The sequence below is a fragment of the Artemia franciscana genome, chromosome 2 (assembly GCF_032884065.1).
Source record: "Artemia franciscana chromosome 2, ASM3288406v1, whole genome shotgun sequence".
NCBI classification, from domain to species: domain Eukaryota; kingdom Metazoa; phylum Arthropoda; class Branchiopoda; order Anostraca; family Artemiidae; genus Artemia; species Artemia franciscana.
The window spans coordinates 15,047,879-15,065,099 of NC_088864.1; the positions used below are offsets into that span (position 1 = coordinate 15,047,879).

The following is a 17,221-nucleotide window of genomic DNA, read 5'->3' on the forward strand; positions in this document are numbered from 1 at the left end:
GGAACTTCAAAAAAGGATCAATGTGCAGGAAACATTTCAGCATCTCTGTCACTGTAATATAATAGAATCCTAAACACCTTTCTCGGAAAGCGCTGTCGTCCTCAGGAGTTTTTAATTACTGCATTGATCTGCATTGATTTTATTTCTAGAAAGATTTGTCTCCCTCAACTTGTCAGTCTTCTGCTGAAGCTAACAAAAAAAATGACCAAGAGCATAAACTGGTAAACAGCAAGCCACCCTGTGTCTGCAAGTTTAAGTAGTTTCTTCAAGGTTGTTTTATAGTTCTCTTGAAGTTACTTAAGAATTTAAATTTATTTTTGAACTTCAAGATATATAATTAAAACTACGTTTTTGAACTCAAAAAGATATAATCTTCACTGTAGTACCAACAGCCCATGAATATGTGTTTCAAAAGCACCAAATTTGTTTTATTTATGGATGTGATGTTATAATTTGTTTCAATTTTCTTAGATTATGCTGTCTTAAGGGAGATCATGCTTGAATCTTTTATTTCTTAATTTTGCTTATTTTTAATTAATTGGGCTGCATCTGGCAACAATTGTGTTATATGGGATTTTTGACCATGGTGATTTTAATGGCAAAGATTTTATTTTGATCTGAGTGGATTTTTAAGGTGCTTCAGGGTCCATGTGTAAATTAAAAAAAGTCACAATACAAAGGTGATATACACATTGATTATAAAAGAGGAATAGTCATAGCAAACTGTTTTGTCATTAAACTCAAACCAGTATTGAGATGGAAAAGTACTCTCTTCGCTTTAAATTGCAACTTAAAACATTTGTTAGATGCTAGTGAGTGCTAGATACTTGATACAAAGACAGAAAAAAGACTAACAATGTCCAAAATTATAAGTCTGAGGCACATAGTAAACCCTGGCTAGTGACAAAAAGCCAGTAATGTTGAGATCTACCAGAGAACTGGCCAGTCATTAATTCTGAAGTGACGCATAAGGAAAGATGGAGCAATCTTGGACACATCCTCCCAATGGAGGAGTCAACACCAAGGATTCCACACCAAGTTCAGTAATGGCAGCCATGCAGGCGTCGATGGATAGGGAAACCGAGAAATACACTAAGGTGCAGTACAATCATGGCTTCCAATTTACCCCACTAAAACTCTATCGGGAGGGTATCGTCGACGTAACAACCATGTAAGGTGTCTACAAAAGCTTTTTTGAACCCTATGCGGCATAAATTGCCACGGAGAAACTAAGTTCTAAGTAAACATTAATATTATCCGAAAGAATGGTTACAATTACTAAATCAGCTTCAAAAGGTAATTCCATTTTACTTGACATATTTTTCAAACTCCTCTTTAAACTTTCGGGTGCTAGTGATTGCGGTTCACTCTTTACTAGGTTACATAGTAAGGCTAAAATAATGACTGGATTTAGGAGATAACGTAGGATATTTTTCATTGGGTTAAAATTTAAATTAATTAAAACCCCAGATCTGTTCAATTTTATAAAGATGATTGAAAATAAAAAATACCAAGACCATGACACTTTACGGGAGCCAGTCTTTGAGGCTGCTACGATTGAAAAAACTGAAAAAATGGGAGAACCAGTGATACCTCTTACTAGTTTAAATAGTATGCCTTATGAGCGAACCTAAACTTACATAGTAGGAGATAGGCCTTAAAAGCAGAATAAATTATTAAATTTTGTTTGCTTAGTTTAACATAACAAAATATTTCAAACACTTTCATAAGCAAACCAAGAGAAGAAGACTGAGTCTATGGAGTAAAAATTTTAAAAGGTTATTACAGCTTTTTTATATTTTTTATGTCACAAGGCATGTATGCTACCTTTTTTATATATTGTATCTACTTTTCTGTTTAAATAAAAATATCCTGATCTAATCTTAAGCTTTGGAACATCCGTAGGTTAATTTCGGTTACTAAGTAAATCTTTATTCGATGTTCCAAAACTCAGGTTTTCTCAAGTGCCCTTTTACTATTTGAAATAATCCAATATCCGAACAGTTCACTTTCTTCCAAAAGTTCCAGATCTTCTTACGTATTTATTTTAGTACTGAAGCCCAGAAGCAAAACAAAGCTATTTTAGAAGTTTTGGAAATATGGCGATCATCTTGTATTGATGAGGTGCTAAAGAAGAATGAACTTCTTTGGGAGGCAACTGACGAAGAAACATTTTTTGAAGCAACATCCAACGTGGCATGTATACTTAAAGAGCTGATAGAGTATTCTGATGTAAGTGACATGTTTCAAATAGTAGACTTGCAAAACAGTTATGTTAAGAAAACAAAACTCAATAGTATAGATAGAAGGAAACAGGAGACTAATAGCCGTTGATGAATCACCTCCGGACTTCACCCCTATGAGAAAAAAACCGTAAAATGGTAAAAATTAATTATATATATAATTAATAGAAAATATCAATGACTTCCCCATCTTACATACAGGAAAGTCCTATCGTGCCATCTACTTTATAAATGTTTTTTTGTACAGGGTGCTATAATTTGCAAACTACTATTTTGAATTTTGATACTTCGCCCATAACTAATTGAACATATGACAATAGCAATTCTTCATTGCTAGGTAAAGTTGATTCGTCCAGTTAAATAGAAAAATCAGTTGTATGTACTTAATTCTAAGAAAATCTTTTCAGAGCTCATTTTATCAATCAGTCTAAGTACAGTGATGTTTATCGAAGGAATGCTTTTGAGTATGTCAAATGGAGATTTTTTAGAACAGTTTTAAAACCTCTTCTACAGAAGCTAAAACTAACTGTTTTGCAACGGTGTGCGGTTTTATAGATTTCGCTATAGGTATTTCTTCTGTCTTTTCTAAACCCTGAGAACAAATGAGCAACGTCTATCCTTGGCAATTGTATCTAAATTGGGAGAAATTCAGAGAAATTCATGCAAAACTGCAAGCACACACACCACAGGTCATGTTCTGCCCCTTTGCAAGTCTTTAACACGTGTGTCAAATATTATATATGAAATTTTTTCCAATAAGCGATTCGCTGAGCTTCTTAAAATATTATCTACCTACGTTGGCAGGTGAAATCGGCAAACTTTTCAGCCATTCACCGCTTAAACGTGTTTCATGCAACTCTGCTGACAATTTGTGAGCCCCTATTATTTTTTGTCTCGCAAACGTAGACCCCGTGCAGTCTCCCATGGACCTCTGGGGTTACACCTGGACTACTTCGGAAACCAGTGATGTATGTTAATTCTTGACTTACATATTTGTAACTCAAAAAGAGAAACAACTGAAATTCATTTGAAGTTATATGGACAGTGAAAATAAAATCTAATTGTTTGAGTTAGTTAAGTACAAACTTAAACACCACGTTATGTCTTAAAAAAAAGATGACTGTTCTACTGAAAAAAATCTTTGAATGGAGTCAAGCAGTTTCTGGTAGTGACGGGTGTCTCATTAAAATAAAAGGTGGATGAACAATTAGCAAAAATTAAGCTCGAAATATATGGCACTAAAAAACTGCAAAATGTTTAGCTTTCATTTGAAGGTGCAATTGTCTTTGGGAATCAAAGGATTGCTAATGTTCGAGTTTTTAAGGACTAAAAATGTTGGTAAATTTAGCTAATTAGATTTTTTCGTTGTCTAACGTGTCAATGCCGGACAATAATTGCCTACTGACAAAAACTTCATAATTTTGAAACAACGATAATACAATTTTCAAAAAATCCCAGTTTTGCTGTCTGAATAGGTTCAAGATGAGTCGAGGAGATCGTTTTTTCTATTTTTGGTACTCTAAGTATCCGTTAGCATGTCTGATGGATATATCCCCATTCACAAAGGGCAGACTAGCAGGCTCGATCAAGGGCCTCGGGCTAAATACTCCTAGAGACTGTTGAACCAAGTCCACAAGATGATATACTTCTGGTTTTTCTCTCAAATAAAAATCCTGAATAATGGTACCCAACATTTGTTTTTAACTTCTATAAGAAAACATAAAATGAAGAACAAAAAAAGATACTGATTCAGCATTTGTTCCAACAGGTTCTCAACAATCTTGGTTTGCTCTTTGGTGACGAAATGCAGACGTTGAATAATCATTCTTCTGAACTAACCGGCTTAGAAACCACTTATACCCATATAATAAGTATTTTTACATCCTTAAAGTACAATCCATTTCTACTGGAAAGTTCTGAAAAGTGGACTCAGTTACGGATGCACTATAAAAGTAGCCTAGAAGATCTTACAACGAGATCTTTGGAGTTCCTCAAGGCTTCTTTCGAAAATTCCAGGTATGTAATTCTGTAAAAACGCTATCAACATAATTTTAAGAAACGTTAAAATTTTCCCAATGTTGATTCTGATTGAGATGTTGTAAAATCTTATTTTTTTTCTTGGTATTGGTCTTCATTAATCGTCCAATCAAACACCAAAGGGCCTTGCCTGCGCTTCACTGAGTAAGTGAAGCGACCATGAAAGTAGTGGCATTATATAGGCTCCTATATAAAAAATATGGGGTTTCGCTTTTTTCGAAAAAGTTCGGATGCGTGTTTGTTCGTGCTTTTTTTTGTGGTGATCGTATCAAACCATTGGTTCTAAGATATCAGAACATGCCTCATTTGAACGGAAATTAAAAGGTGTAGTGCTCTTTTTAAATGACTAAGTAGATTTTGCCATGGCAAAAGGATGTTTTCCGCTATTTTCTGGCCTTTAACTATGATTTCACCCTAAAAAATACTATGTCACTATCGATTGAAAATTCTGAGATAGCTAATCGATTTAGAAGTATCAAAAAATGTATATTGCATGCCCCAGTTGCAGCGAAAATAATACTGCGCGGCTACGCACTTGTTCTTGAAAAGCCATGCGGTCCATATGAGATTAATGGTTAAGGTGGACATTGATCTCAATGCTTGATCTCACTAAATTAATTAAACCGATTTTTGTGAAATTATGTCAATGTATAAATACACATCCGTATCTATAATAGATGGATGATGGGTCTAAAAACCACATTTCAGTGCCTGAATTGTCTAACTCTCCATGATCCTTCAAAAAAATAAAGAAAGATTTATGGGAGTTAGTCTTTCATATTCCTTTACTCAGACTAAGCCTGAATGCGGGTTAGGATGGCTAATACCTATCTTCTTATTGTAAAAAAATGTTTCTGACATTAATTTTAAAGCTTTATTTAATTAAATTGATCTACTTTATATTTCACAAAAATTATATAAAGTGATTTGCAAATGTGCACCAACTATTGTCAAGCAGGGTCAGTGGGTTTTTTGTAGGGGTGCCCCTAAGCGTGTATTTTAATAGCTAAATATAATAGGCTGTCTGATTTTATCATATATACCATCGTAGAATTAATAATGGAATCTTAATCTCTCTTTATTTGAGAGTGGAATAATTATTCTGTTGAAGAGAGCAGTATCTTTTCCTACTCAGTCTAGCTGTTGAGAAAACAGCTATTATTGATGGATTGTTTTTGGTATAAAATGCACTGGAAATTGAATGTAATTAATGGGAATGACCATGTTTATCAACTTAGCCACGGTGTGACCGATTATATCAATGAAGGCATGGCAATGACAAACAAAGTAAATAAAAAAGCATTAAAAAATTCAAACAAAAATGATGATAAAAGAGTCACGTCTGAAAGAAAAGCAATTTGGCTCTTGATCAGTTTATTATTTCCAGCATAATTTTGGGTAGACACGCATAATTGACATGTTTGAAAGAAAAGCAATTTGGTACTTTAGATCAGGGCTTAAAGCTGGCATGCAGAATTTATTACGTAGGTTCAAAATTAAACATCGCCAAGAACTTCCTGCTGGGAATCAGTTTTTTGTCACCGTCTATGTAAAAACTTGAAACTGTAGCAAATTATAGTAATTTATTGCTTCCAGTAAAATTACCTAGCAGGCACACGTAGCCTAATTGGCATGTTTGAAAGGAAAGTAAGTTGATGTTTTAGATTAGAGCTTGAGGATGGTATGCAGAATACTCAAAAGATATTGCATAAGATCTAATTAAACATTAATAGAAACAGCATGTTTGGTAAGCCGTTTTGTTTGAAGTTAAACGAGCTAATAAAATTTATGGTCTAATATTGAAATTTACTTGACCTCTTATATCAACGTAAGCATGATGTGACTGCTAACCTCTTTTATAAAAGGCACTGAGACCAGAATTTTTTTGAGAATAACCACATTTATCAACGTAGCTATGGTGTCTATCACCATGGTCGTAGCCACCGATTGTATCAACGTAGGCATGGTGATAACAGAAAAAAAGATAAAAGAAATAAGAAATGTGGAAAAAAAAGAATTAACAAAATAAAAACTAATGAAGGAAATGTCATGTTTGAAAAACAAGTAATTTGGTACTTGATAAATTTATTGTTTCTAGAACAATTTAGGGTAGACACACATAATTGTCATGTATGAAAGAAAATCAATTTGGTGCTTTAGTTCAGAAATTGAAGCTTACATGTAGAATTTAGTTGACTTAATTACCTAAGGCCAAAATTAAACATTGGTAAGAACCTCCTGTTGTTCTCTTGAAGCTTGCATGTAGAATCTAGTTGAATCAAATTAAACATTGCTGAGAGCCTCATCTTTGTAGACCGGATTATATTAATTCAATTAGAGTAGTAAAATTTGTTATATAGTATTGGACTTTGCTTGACTGCTTATATTATAATAGGCATGGTATGACCGCTTGTATCAATATAATCATGTTGATGACTAATTCTGTCCACGTAGGCATGGTGTGACCACATTTCATCGATGTAGGCATGGTGAAGACACAAAATAAAACTAATAAAGGAATAAAAAGAAAAAACAAACAAATTAAAATAAAAAAATAATATTAAAAAATGTCATGAAACATTTAAAATAAAAAATGAACAAAATAAAAATAAAGAAAATATAAAAAAGTCACCACTTCTCTTTGTCAATGACCACCTACACGTAGAAAAGGAATTTAAAGGATGAAGACAAAGACTTTTATTATACATATATCTTGTTTTTTTATAATCAAATTTACAAACATTATTAATGCGCTTTATCCTTAGGGCACTGAAATCAATATTATAAAGGTAGGAAAGGGTATTTCCCACAATGAAGTCTTCCAATCGAGGATTGTCTACAAAATTGCTGAGATAGTCACTGTATGTATACCCACGACATTGAAAATTAAAATAGAAGACCATGAAAACTGAAGCTTTTGGTCAATAAATATTTTATTCGCTTCTAATTTTGAATGATAGATTTCCCATTTTGCTCAAGGAAGTTTTTATATGTAGCGTGTAGAATGCATATGGTAGATGAAAAAGATCGAAAAATTCTATATTCTTCGCTGTTTGAAAGATGCATAGCCAGTGACCCATCTCAACAGTCGTTGGGTTACTATTGACAATGATAATGCTATCACTAGCGTTTTGAGTATGTTCTGCGAAACCCTAGGATATGTAGTAAGTTTTGTATTTGGACAAGTATGGATCCAAGCAATATATATTGATTATTTTAATTTTAGTTCATTTTTTTAAGTCCAGAAGAACAATGCCATCAGGGGTAATTTGGGAATAGTTTTCAAATTAATTAATTTAGATTAGTTAGATTATTAGTTTATAATTAGTTAGAGTTTGATTTTTTTTATTTTTATATCTTGGAAAATTTTTCTCAAACATATTTTCAATTCTTAAAATGACATTACACATACCTACAACAGAAAATTCATTTGATATATTTTAGAAGTACAGAATTTAAATGTTATACATATGCTACTTGTGATTTTCGATTTTAGAAGAACAATACTCGCAGTGACATTTTTTATTTAGTTCTTTTTAACTTGGAAGTTTTTCCCACTTTTTTTCTTGACTTACAATGCCATCACATAAACTTATAACAAAATAAATTTACTTCTGTCATTTTTCAAGTCTTTAACTGACATTGCATATACTTATAAGAAAATGTCGGTTGATAAAAAATATTATCAAAGGTATTATCAAAATCTTCTGAAGTATTTAAAGAGTACATTGATCCTCAGGAGTGTCTTACGACATTACTAGGTAGTGAAGTTATCTGCGTAATACATGTGCACTTGATAAATGTTATTACTTAATCTTTGATAACTAAGATTTTTAGAATCTTTAAAGTGACAACCCCCCCCCGTAGTGCTCTGTGGTTGTTCGTCGTCAGTAGGCAGTTTATTCTTTCTTTTCGTTTAGTATTAATTGTTCACTGGAAGGATAAACGCTTACACATCTATATATATATAAATAAGTTCTCTGTGTGTGTGTGTCGAGTGACGTCATGTTTGTGTGTCGACTGACGTCATGTTTGTTGATTGACGAAATTACAAACCGGGACATCGGGACACGAATGACGACCGGGACACCGGGACATCTATATATATAAAAATAAGTTGTCTGTGTGTGTGTGTGTGTCGAGTGACCTCATGTTTGTCGACTGACGTCATTATAAGGATTGAGCTGTATGCGTCATGAAGTTGTTTGTCGACTGACGTCATGTTTGTCAACTGATGAAATTACATACCGGGACACAAATGACGACCGGGACACAGGGAATATAAATGACGATCGGGACACAGGGACACATCATTAGAATAATGAGGTATAGATCTGAATACGGATTGTTTTTCCCATGGACAATTATATGTTGCATTTTCAAGAGTCAGTAAACCTGAAAATCTATTTATATGCAACATATATATATATATATATATATATATATATATATATATATATATATATATATATATATATATATATATATATATATATATATATATATATATATATATATATATATATATATATATATCTATTCACAGGTGGGGCACAGGGACACAACTACAATGGCGCGTAACTAATATGGCGCGTAACGACTTACGCGCGCGGGGGGGCTTGGGGGGCTACGGAACAAGTACAAGTGGTGACACTATTGAAAACTTATGCGTGTACGGTTATCACAGTAAGAGATTAAATTTCATTGGAGTACTGAGAAAATTCAACTTTTATGGTGGTGGATATGCGAGAGTGAGATCTCTAGAAATGATATCACTCTAGAGTGCACTGGAAGGATAAACGCTGAAATTTTACTTTTAGAAAAGTGAAAATAAAGTATTTTAAGAAAGTGTGCGTACATGATAGTTTTACCGTAGCATTGAATACTGACAAAGACAAATATTTGAATTACGAAAGAAGAACTAGCGGTGACACTATTGGAAGCGTATGCGTGTATTTTTATGACAGTGAGAGAATAAATTTCCTTGGAGACTGAAAAAACTTATTTCTTATGATGATGGATATGTGAGAGTGATATCTCCAGAAATCATATCACTCAACGACAATGTAACAATTAAAAATTTTCTTGATGACGAGGGGTACCTTCTTGCTAGTGCTTTTGGTAACATATTACCTAGTAATAAACCCTATCGCTAGCTTTCAGGAATTAGTGTGCATTGGAAGGTAAAAAGAAGACAGGCGTACTCCTTACGAATATTATAGATATTATCTTGTGCAAGTGGCAGTACTGTTACCAGTGTAAAAATAGTGTGGTATTGGAAAGTGAAATCGTAGGCAAAATTAAAAGGGCATTGACAAATAATATCACCAAGAATGTAAAGCCGAATCGATGAAAAACAAAGCGCCAGCAAATGTCACTAGTACCTTCGACAGTTATTTAACAGATAAACTCCATGAACCCAATAATACAAATTACAACACTCATATTGAACCTGTATCTGAAACCCTCTTAAAAGTTGGGTATGATACAGAGATCGAAAAAGTCCCATGTTAAGAGAAAAGATGATGGATCATTTTATGGAAAGAACTCAAAGCATTCAATTTTTTTATGCTGATATTAATAACATGTAAAATCGTACATGCTTTTTATTTCAATAAAAATATCTCATAGCATTACTGAGTTATGTTTCTATTATTTTTTAGGCTACGCTAGTAGCATCAACCTTAAGAATGCTAATTGAAAGGTCAGGAACACGACAACAGGAATTTTTGGACATGGAGACTACCACCAGGCTTACAGGTGGGGTACTAGAATCTGAGATCGATTAAAAGGACTTTTAAAAAAGTAGACATCTCAAATAACAACATTCAGACACGACATCCACGAAAAGTCGAAAGCCTAAGTCCAAAAGCCCAAACAGGAAAATAACTATTAAATTCCATAAGTTCAGATAAATCACACCACAAAATATCCAATTGAAACCCTCAAATAATAAGCTTCAAATGCAACACAACCCCCCAAAAAGAGCATAAAAACATTAAGTCTGAAATTTCTAAGAAAACAATTTGTTCTGGAATGATATTATGAAGCCTTTTTGAAAAGTATTGCTTGTTGCTGGGATCTCCATGAAGTGAAAAAGCAATGTTGGGCATCAAAACGTTGTATACTTCAAGCAAAATTCGAAAATCAGTCTGAGCCTGAAGACGGTCAAACACTCAAACCATAGAAGACTTAGTGTTCTAAGCCGAATTCTAAAATTCGGAGTATATTTTTAAAGGTGACCTTTCCGCTGTAGTTATAGGTGCCAGTAAGGTGACTTTTCCGCTATAGTCATAGGTCACAGTATAACTAAACTTTAAGCTAAATTACATTTGGTTAACTACTTTTAAGTTAGGTTCGTATCATTAGGAGCACATGCCTTTGCGATTTATCACCTCTTTTTTTTCAGTTCAACCAAAGCAATATCAATGTTGCAATATCTATCAATCGGACGATTTTCAGAAGAATTGCAGACACTGCTGAAGTCTCAGCGCGTTTTCGTATTTCATAGAATCAATCAAGAAATTAAAGAAGCAGAACAGTTTTTTGAGGTGAGAAATGATACTCTTAAGCAGAGTATTGTCAAGGCAGTCTTATTAAATGAACAGCTTCCTAGTCTTTCCACTCCAGATATGGCACCAAAGTTTGTGGGTTTTGATGACGTATGGCAATTCATGATGTCGTTATCGAGGTGAATTTATAAAAAATATTTAAATGGGAAAATCAGCTTTAATTGAGGCCTTGAATTGCTGTGTATGATGTTCCAGTAGTCTACTAACTCTGTTAGCTATTAGATGATACATGGAAAAAATTAAGGGGGCTGGGAGAGCGTATTAACAAGAGGTGTGATATAAACTTCAAGCTTAGGGTTTTCAACTACAGACAACGACAACGACAGAAACTATGACAGTAATCCTTATATTAGATAAAAAGATTATATAAAGAAACGAGCTCTGAAATGAGCCTTTAAACAGCTCTGCAAAATGTTCCAATGCCTTGCGAGCGACGAATAAAAATAAAAAGAAGAAGAAAAAGAGGACATGTCAGTGCTACCCATACAAAGAGTGATTTTCCTGAAAGTGGGGGGCTGTAATTTCTCTGGATAGGATTTTGAAACGTTGAGATTTCAATGATGCAGTTTTCGTTTCGATTCAGCTCCATTTTTGCGGGGTTTCAGCTTTTTTTTTATTTCTACACCTTAACATTACACCTTAACATCTCTACGCGTAAAATTGAGACGGAAAAGAGAATGCAAGAAATAGGGGCTGTGGGGGGTCATCTCCAAAGGAATAGTTATTCGGCCTTTCAACTATGCTGAACAAAATAGCTATCTAAAATCTGGATCGGACGGTTTGGAGAAAAGGGGCATGGGAGAGGGTTGCCCTCCTATTTTTTATCACTTGAGAAAAACACTTTAACTTTTAATTTCCCTTCGAATTAGCCCTCTCCCGGTATTCTAGGATCACTGGGTCGATACAATCAGCTCTGGAAAAAAAAGAAGAAAAAAACAAATAAATGTGCATCCGTGATCTTTCTTCTGGCAAGAAATACAAAATTCCACATTTTTGCAGAGAGAAGCTTCAAACCTCTGTAGTTAAGTTCTCTGATACGCTAGATGTATCTATTGGCATCAAAATCCCGTTTTCAGAGTTTCAGTTACTATTAAGCCTGGTCGCTCCTTATTTTCAGTTCGTTACCGCAAACTGTTTGATTAATGACTGTAAGATATCACCAGTGGCATGGGGAAACCATTGCACCAAGTCTCTGATTGATTTAAGAGTTTCAATATTTTGGAAATACTTTGCAAAATTCGACGTAAACATTTAGGATGTTAGGTTTTTGGGAGGTAAGTAGCTTTAGATCTGAAATTTTACTGGCAATATTTGAATCAGCATCTGTATGCTGAAGAAATCATGCACACTGGCACATTTCATGATTAGCCTATTCTTTTGCTATTCTACCTCTTAAGATCTTATAATAGACATTTTTTAATGAAAATCTGAGTATTCTGATGTTATTTCTAAAGCCGTTTTTTTCAGAAGATCGTTTCATTTTCCTCAGATCAATGGTCTAAAGAACTTGACGAGAATCAAAGTCCTGCTGTTCCATATCCTACTGGGGAATGACTTTAAGCTCAAAAACTTAGACTATTATCATTAAGCTCCGTGGTTCTGAGCTTGAAATTAGGCACAAAAATAAAAATCTGACTAGAGCTATATAAGAACACTTGCTAAAAATTGACGATAGATTCAACGTTGGCAACTGACCTATAATCCTAAAGCTGACAAAAAATCGAGTCTGAAGCCAAACAAATCAAAACTAGTGTTGCGTTGCCCCTAAATCAGGCTGGGTATTGGAGTTTAAAAACGATTATGACGGGACTAGAACCTTACTCCACCAGTCAGATACCCTGATACACGATCAAAAAACTTCGTCATGTGAACAAAACTAGTGACAGCATAATTATTCTAAGCACGCCCATTAGGGATGCACAAATGAAGCTACTAGTCCCTCAGAACGTTATTACATACACCTGGGTCTTATGCAATACTATAGCGCACATGTAACGGTATAGTACGCCTGTATTTCACGTAATAGGGTTTGTTTACTTATGCAAATGATCTGTAAAATATAGTACACCTCTATGCTACGTAATAGGGTTTGTTTACTTTTTGAAAGCCTTTTTAACAATATTATTCGGGTAATAATTTCTACTTGATAACCTATTTTCTCCCTGCTTTTTAGAACGATTAAATATATAGCCAGTTTCTAGCCCTTTCCACATGAGTGCGCACAAGCATCCCAATGCTATTATTTATTAAAAGCACCTGCCTGTTACATTCCATTAATTTGAATATTGAAACTATCAAAATCACATTTTGAAAAATGAAACACGCAAGCGATGAATGAATAAACACATTTTATGTATTCGGTTATTTTTGAGAGGTTTTATGGAAAATACCACGTTTTTTTGTTAGCTTTGACTAAAGAATATGCATATTCACGCCACTGCGACAATTTGTGGCAGGCCGGCCTAAGAAAATAATTCCAGAGGGAAGAGGGATGGTATTAGAGGCAAATTTAAGCAATATTAAGGGATATTTCTGAGGTGTCTTAATAAGAATGCCTCGTTTCTATTGTTTTATTAAATGTACCTGTCTGTTACATTCCATGAATTTAAATCTTGATACTAGCAAAACCATACTTTGAAAAATGGAACAAGCAAGCGATAAAAAAAGACACATTTTTGTATTCGGTTATTTGTGAGAGCTTTTCAGAATAATACCACGTTTCTTTCTCTCTGACTCTGAATTTTCCTTTTCTCTTTTCTCTGACTTTTGAATAAACATTCTAAATGTTGGATTTGTTAACGGACCTAAAAAATATTTGAAGCTTAAGAAAGTAATGCAACAACATATTTGAATTAAAATAATGGCATGTGGAAAATCAATATAAAATGGATACTTTGAACCCATCTCATAAAAATGCTTCATTGTGTTTTCTCTGTAGATGTCACTTGTTCCATTTTTGGGTAATACACAACGTTTAATAATACTTGCAAGAGGCTGATGTGGGTTAGCGATTGAATGTCACAGGGTGTGAATTGCCAGAAACACCGCAATCTAACAATGAAATTGGAATTTTCTTCTCTTCAAATAAAACAATGGTCATTTTTAGTTTATAAAGTCATTTTTCTGCGAAAAAGATTGAAAAACTCTTAGGTGTGATAATGTGTGCCAGAGGGTGTCATCAGGCTGTTAGATTGCGCCATTCTGGCCTAAATTGCCATGTGTCATTAGAAGAAACGTTATTGGGGTTTTTCGTTAAGTTTAAACAATCGATCTTAGTTTAAATGGATATTTTTGGAGGAAAATGTCCGAAATCGTAATAAGTGTAACAATGCTTGCTATAGGATGCCGTGTGTCAGCCATCGTGTTTCACACGCTAGGAATAGCGAAGGAACATCGCATTCGAACTATGAATTGGTAAGTTTCCGCTTTTCAAATAAAAACGATGGTCATTTTTAGTCTTTGACGTTATCTTTATGGGAAAAAGGTTAAAAAAAACTCTTAGATGTGATAATTTGGGCCAGAGGGTGTCATCAGGTGTCATCAGGCTAGCAAGTTGCGCGATAAGGGCCTAGGACCCAGGTGTGCGTAATAACGTCTTGTGGGACTACTAGCTCCTTTTTTCCAGCCCAATGGGTATGCTTAAAATTATTATGCTGTCACAACTGTTGAATGTTAAATACCATCATAAAAAATTAACATTCATGTTATAGGCTGTAACCATAAGCGTTAGGTGAGTCTAATAGAATATAGGTTGCTTAGACTAGGAATTATTTAAGGGTGAAGAGGTGACACGACAAGATGACGAGAAAATATATGAAGTGAACAGCCTTCATTTAGTCGCTCATTGTCCTTAGAATGGAGTGCAAACCGGTCAAGGACGTTCGAAACCATGTTCATGACCACTAATCTCATTTTTGAGAGTCTCAGTATCACCTGACAGTCTCAAATACATGAGGCACAACAGTTCTGAATAGTTCGGCCACAAAAGCTGAAATAGCTTGCAAAGGACAAGGTAATATGATCAATTAAGGTACTGAATAGCCTTAGAGAATTTTATCAAAATTCGGCCTCCATTGAAGGGGGGTAGGGAGAGAAGTATGGCAGAGGCGACTGTACATATGTATTGATCGCAGTTGTTCTGCTACTAGTAGCAGTAAACAGTTCCTCCTTTCTATCAAATCGGTGCCTAGACTATGCACCACCCAGTCAATGCAGCCTTTCGGGGCCTTGCCCTTGGAACCGGAGTCGTTTTGTTCCGGAAGGCATATTTATTTTTATATTTTGATCCTTTTTAGTAATTTGGCTTTTATAAAATTCTGATTGGGTACTATATTGGATTGAAAAGAAGAAAAGGATAAAAAACGAAGTGTAGAGACGGAGTAAGTTGGCTTTCAATTGCTTCTGACAAATAAAAGTGGCACTACTAGATTTAAGATACCGTGATCAAAACACCCATTCCCACCTGTCGATGACCATCTATTCTATACAATTCTCCTTGAGAGAAAAATATGGGAGGTGCGTCACTATTTGCAAAGTCAACGATATTGTGATGACTATGATTAGACAGTGTTGCTTTACTCTTTTTTAACTTATATTTTAGAATGATGGAGTGACAGAAGAATTATTTTTCCCACCATCGGCTGGGGCAATTTTCAGAGAGAGGCTTCTGTTTCAGGGCATCAGAACATCAGTAATCAAGGGTCTGGCCATCGAAGGAGATGCCGATGAAGAGCTTAAGCAGCAAGTAATAGCAATTACGTCTTAAAGTTGATAAATCCTGTTTTTCCCTTGGACTTTGAACAGTTGTACGAAATTTTTCACATTCCCGTTGTTTTGTGGTTTGATATGATATTTTTCATAACTGAACTTCTTACCGCTAATGGAACGATATTGAAATTTACTAAATAAAAATGGCTTTCAGAGATATATATATATATACTAGCTGTTGGGGTGGCGCTTCGCGCCACCCCAACACCTAGTTGGTGGGGGCGCTTCGCGCCCCCCCCAAGCCCCCCCGCGCGCGTAAGTCGTTACGCGCCATAATAGTTACGCGCCATTGTAGTTGTGTCCCTATGTCCCACCTGTGAATATAGATATATATATATATATATGGTTTTAACTACGTAAAACTTGCGAATATACAACATTCTTTGCTGTCCCATTGTCTTTGCATATAAATAGATTGTCAGGTTTACCGACTCTTGAACATGCAACATATAATGGTCCATGGGAAAACAATCTGTATTCAGATCTATACCTCATGATTCTAATGATTGCCCTTGAGCTTTGTTGATGGTGATTGCTAATCGACCATTCCCTGTCCCGGTGTCCCGGTCGTCATTTACATCCCCCTGTTTCCTCCGGTGTCCCCGTTGTAGTTGTGTCCCTGTGTCCCGGTCGTCATTTATATTCCCTGTGTCCCGGTCGTCATTTGTATCCCGGTGTCCCGGTCTGTATATACATTCGTTTTTTAGTTTTGTTTTTCTCCTTTATTTTTTTCCTTTTTTTTTCTTTTTTAGCTTATTTAGATTTTTAGATTTTTTAGTTTTTTTATTAGTTTTTAGTTTTTTTTTCTTTTTAGTTTTTTTGTCCCGGTCGTCATTTATATCCCCCTGTTTCCCCCGGTGTCCCCGTTGTAGTTGTGTCCCTGTGTCCCGGTCGTCATTTATATTCCCTGTGTCCCGGTCGTCATTTGTATCCCGGTGTACCGGTCTGTATATACATTCGTTTTTTAGTTTTGTTTTTCTCCTTTATTTTTTTCCTTTTTTTTTCTTTTTTAGTTTATTTAGATTTTTAGATTTTTTAGTTTTTTTATTAGTTTTTAGTTTTTTTTTTCTTTTTAGTTTTTTTGTAGTTTTTACCTTCTTTTTAGTTTTGTTAATTTTTTTTTTACTTATGTCCTGGTCGTCATTTATACTCCCTATGTCCCGGTGCTTTGTTGATTGCTAATCGAACATTCCTTTTGTCCTGGTCGCTTTCTCTTTGAGTGTCGTCATTTATTTTTTTCTTTTTTAGTTCTTTTAGTTTTTACCTTTTTTAGTTTTTTTTAGTTTTTTAGATGAAATTTTTTTTTAGTTTTTTCCTTTTTTTCTTTTTAGTTTTTATTGGTTTTTACCTTTATGTTAGCTTATTTTTCAGTTTTTTCCTTTTTTTAGTTTTTTTTTATTTTTTATTTTTTTTAGTTTTTTACCTTTTTTTAGTTTTTTTAGTTTTTTTAGTTTTTTTAGTTTTTTAGCTTTTTTACTTTTTTTATTAGTTTTTAGTTTTTTTGTAGTTTTTGCCTTTTTTTAGTTTTTTCAGTTTTTTTTTAGTTTTTTATTGGTTTTTACCTTTATTTTAGCTTATTTTTCAGTTTTTTCCTTTTTTTTA

The 17,221-nt window shown here is 34.3% G+C and overlaps 1 protein-coding gene across 2 annotated transcripts in view; it reads left to right on the forward strand.

Annotated features, from left to right (window-relative positions):
- LOC136037710 (dynein axonemal heavy chain 10-like) overlaps positions 1-17,221 on the forward strand; it is a 205,826-nt gene that overhangs the window by 93,593 nt on the left and 95,012 nt on the right. For both annotated transcript variants that reach the window (XM_065720475.1, XM_065720486.1), the window contains 4 exons: positions 2,052-2,232; positions 4,012-4,259; positions 10,690-10,831; positions 15,453-15,596. In XM_065720475.1, the coding sequence (XP_065576547.1) occupies positions 2,052-2,232; positions 4,012-4,259; positions 10,690-10,831; positions 15,453-15,596 (715 nt within the window). The remainder of the gene's footprint in view (positions 1-2,051; positions 2,233-4,011; positions 4,260-10,689; positions 10,832-15,452; positions 15,597-17,221) is intronic.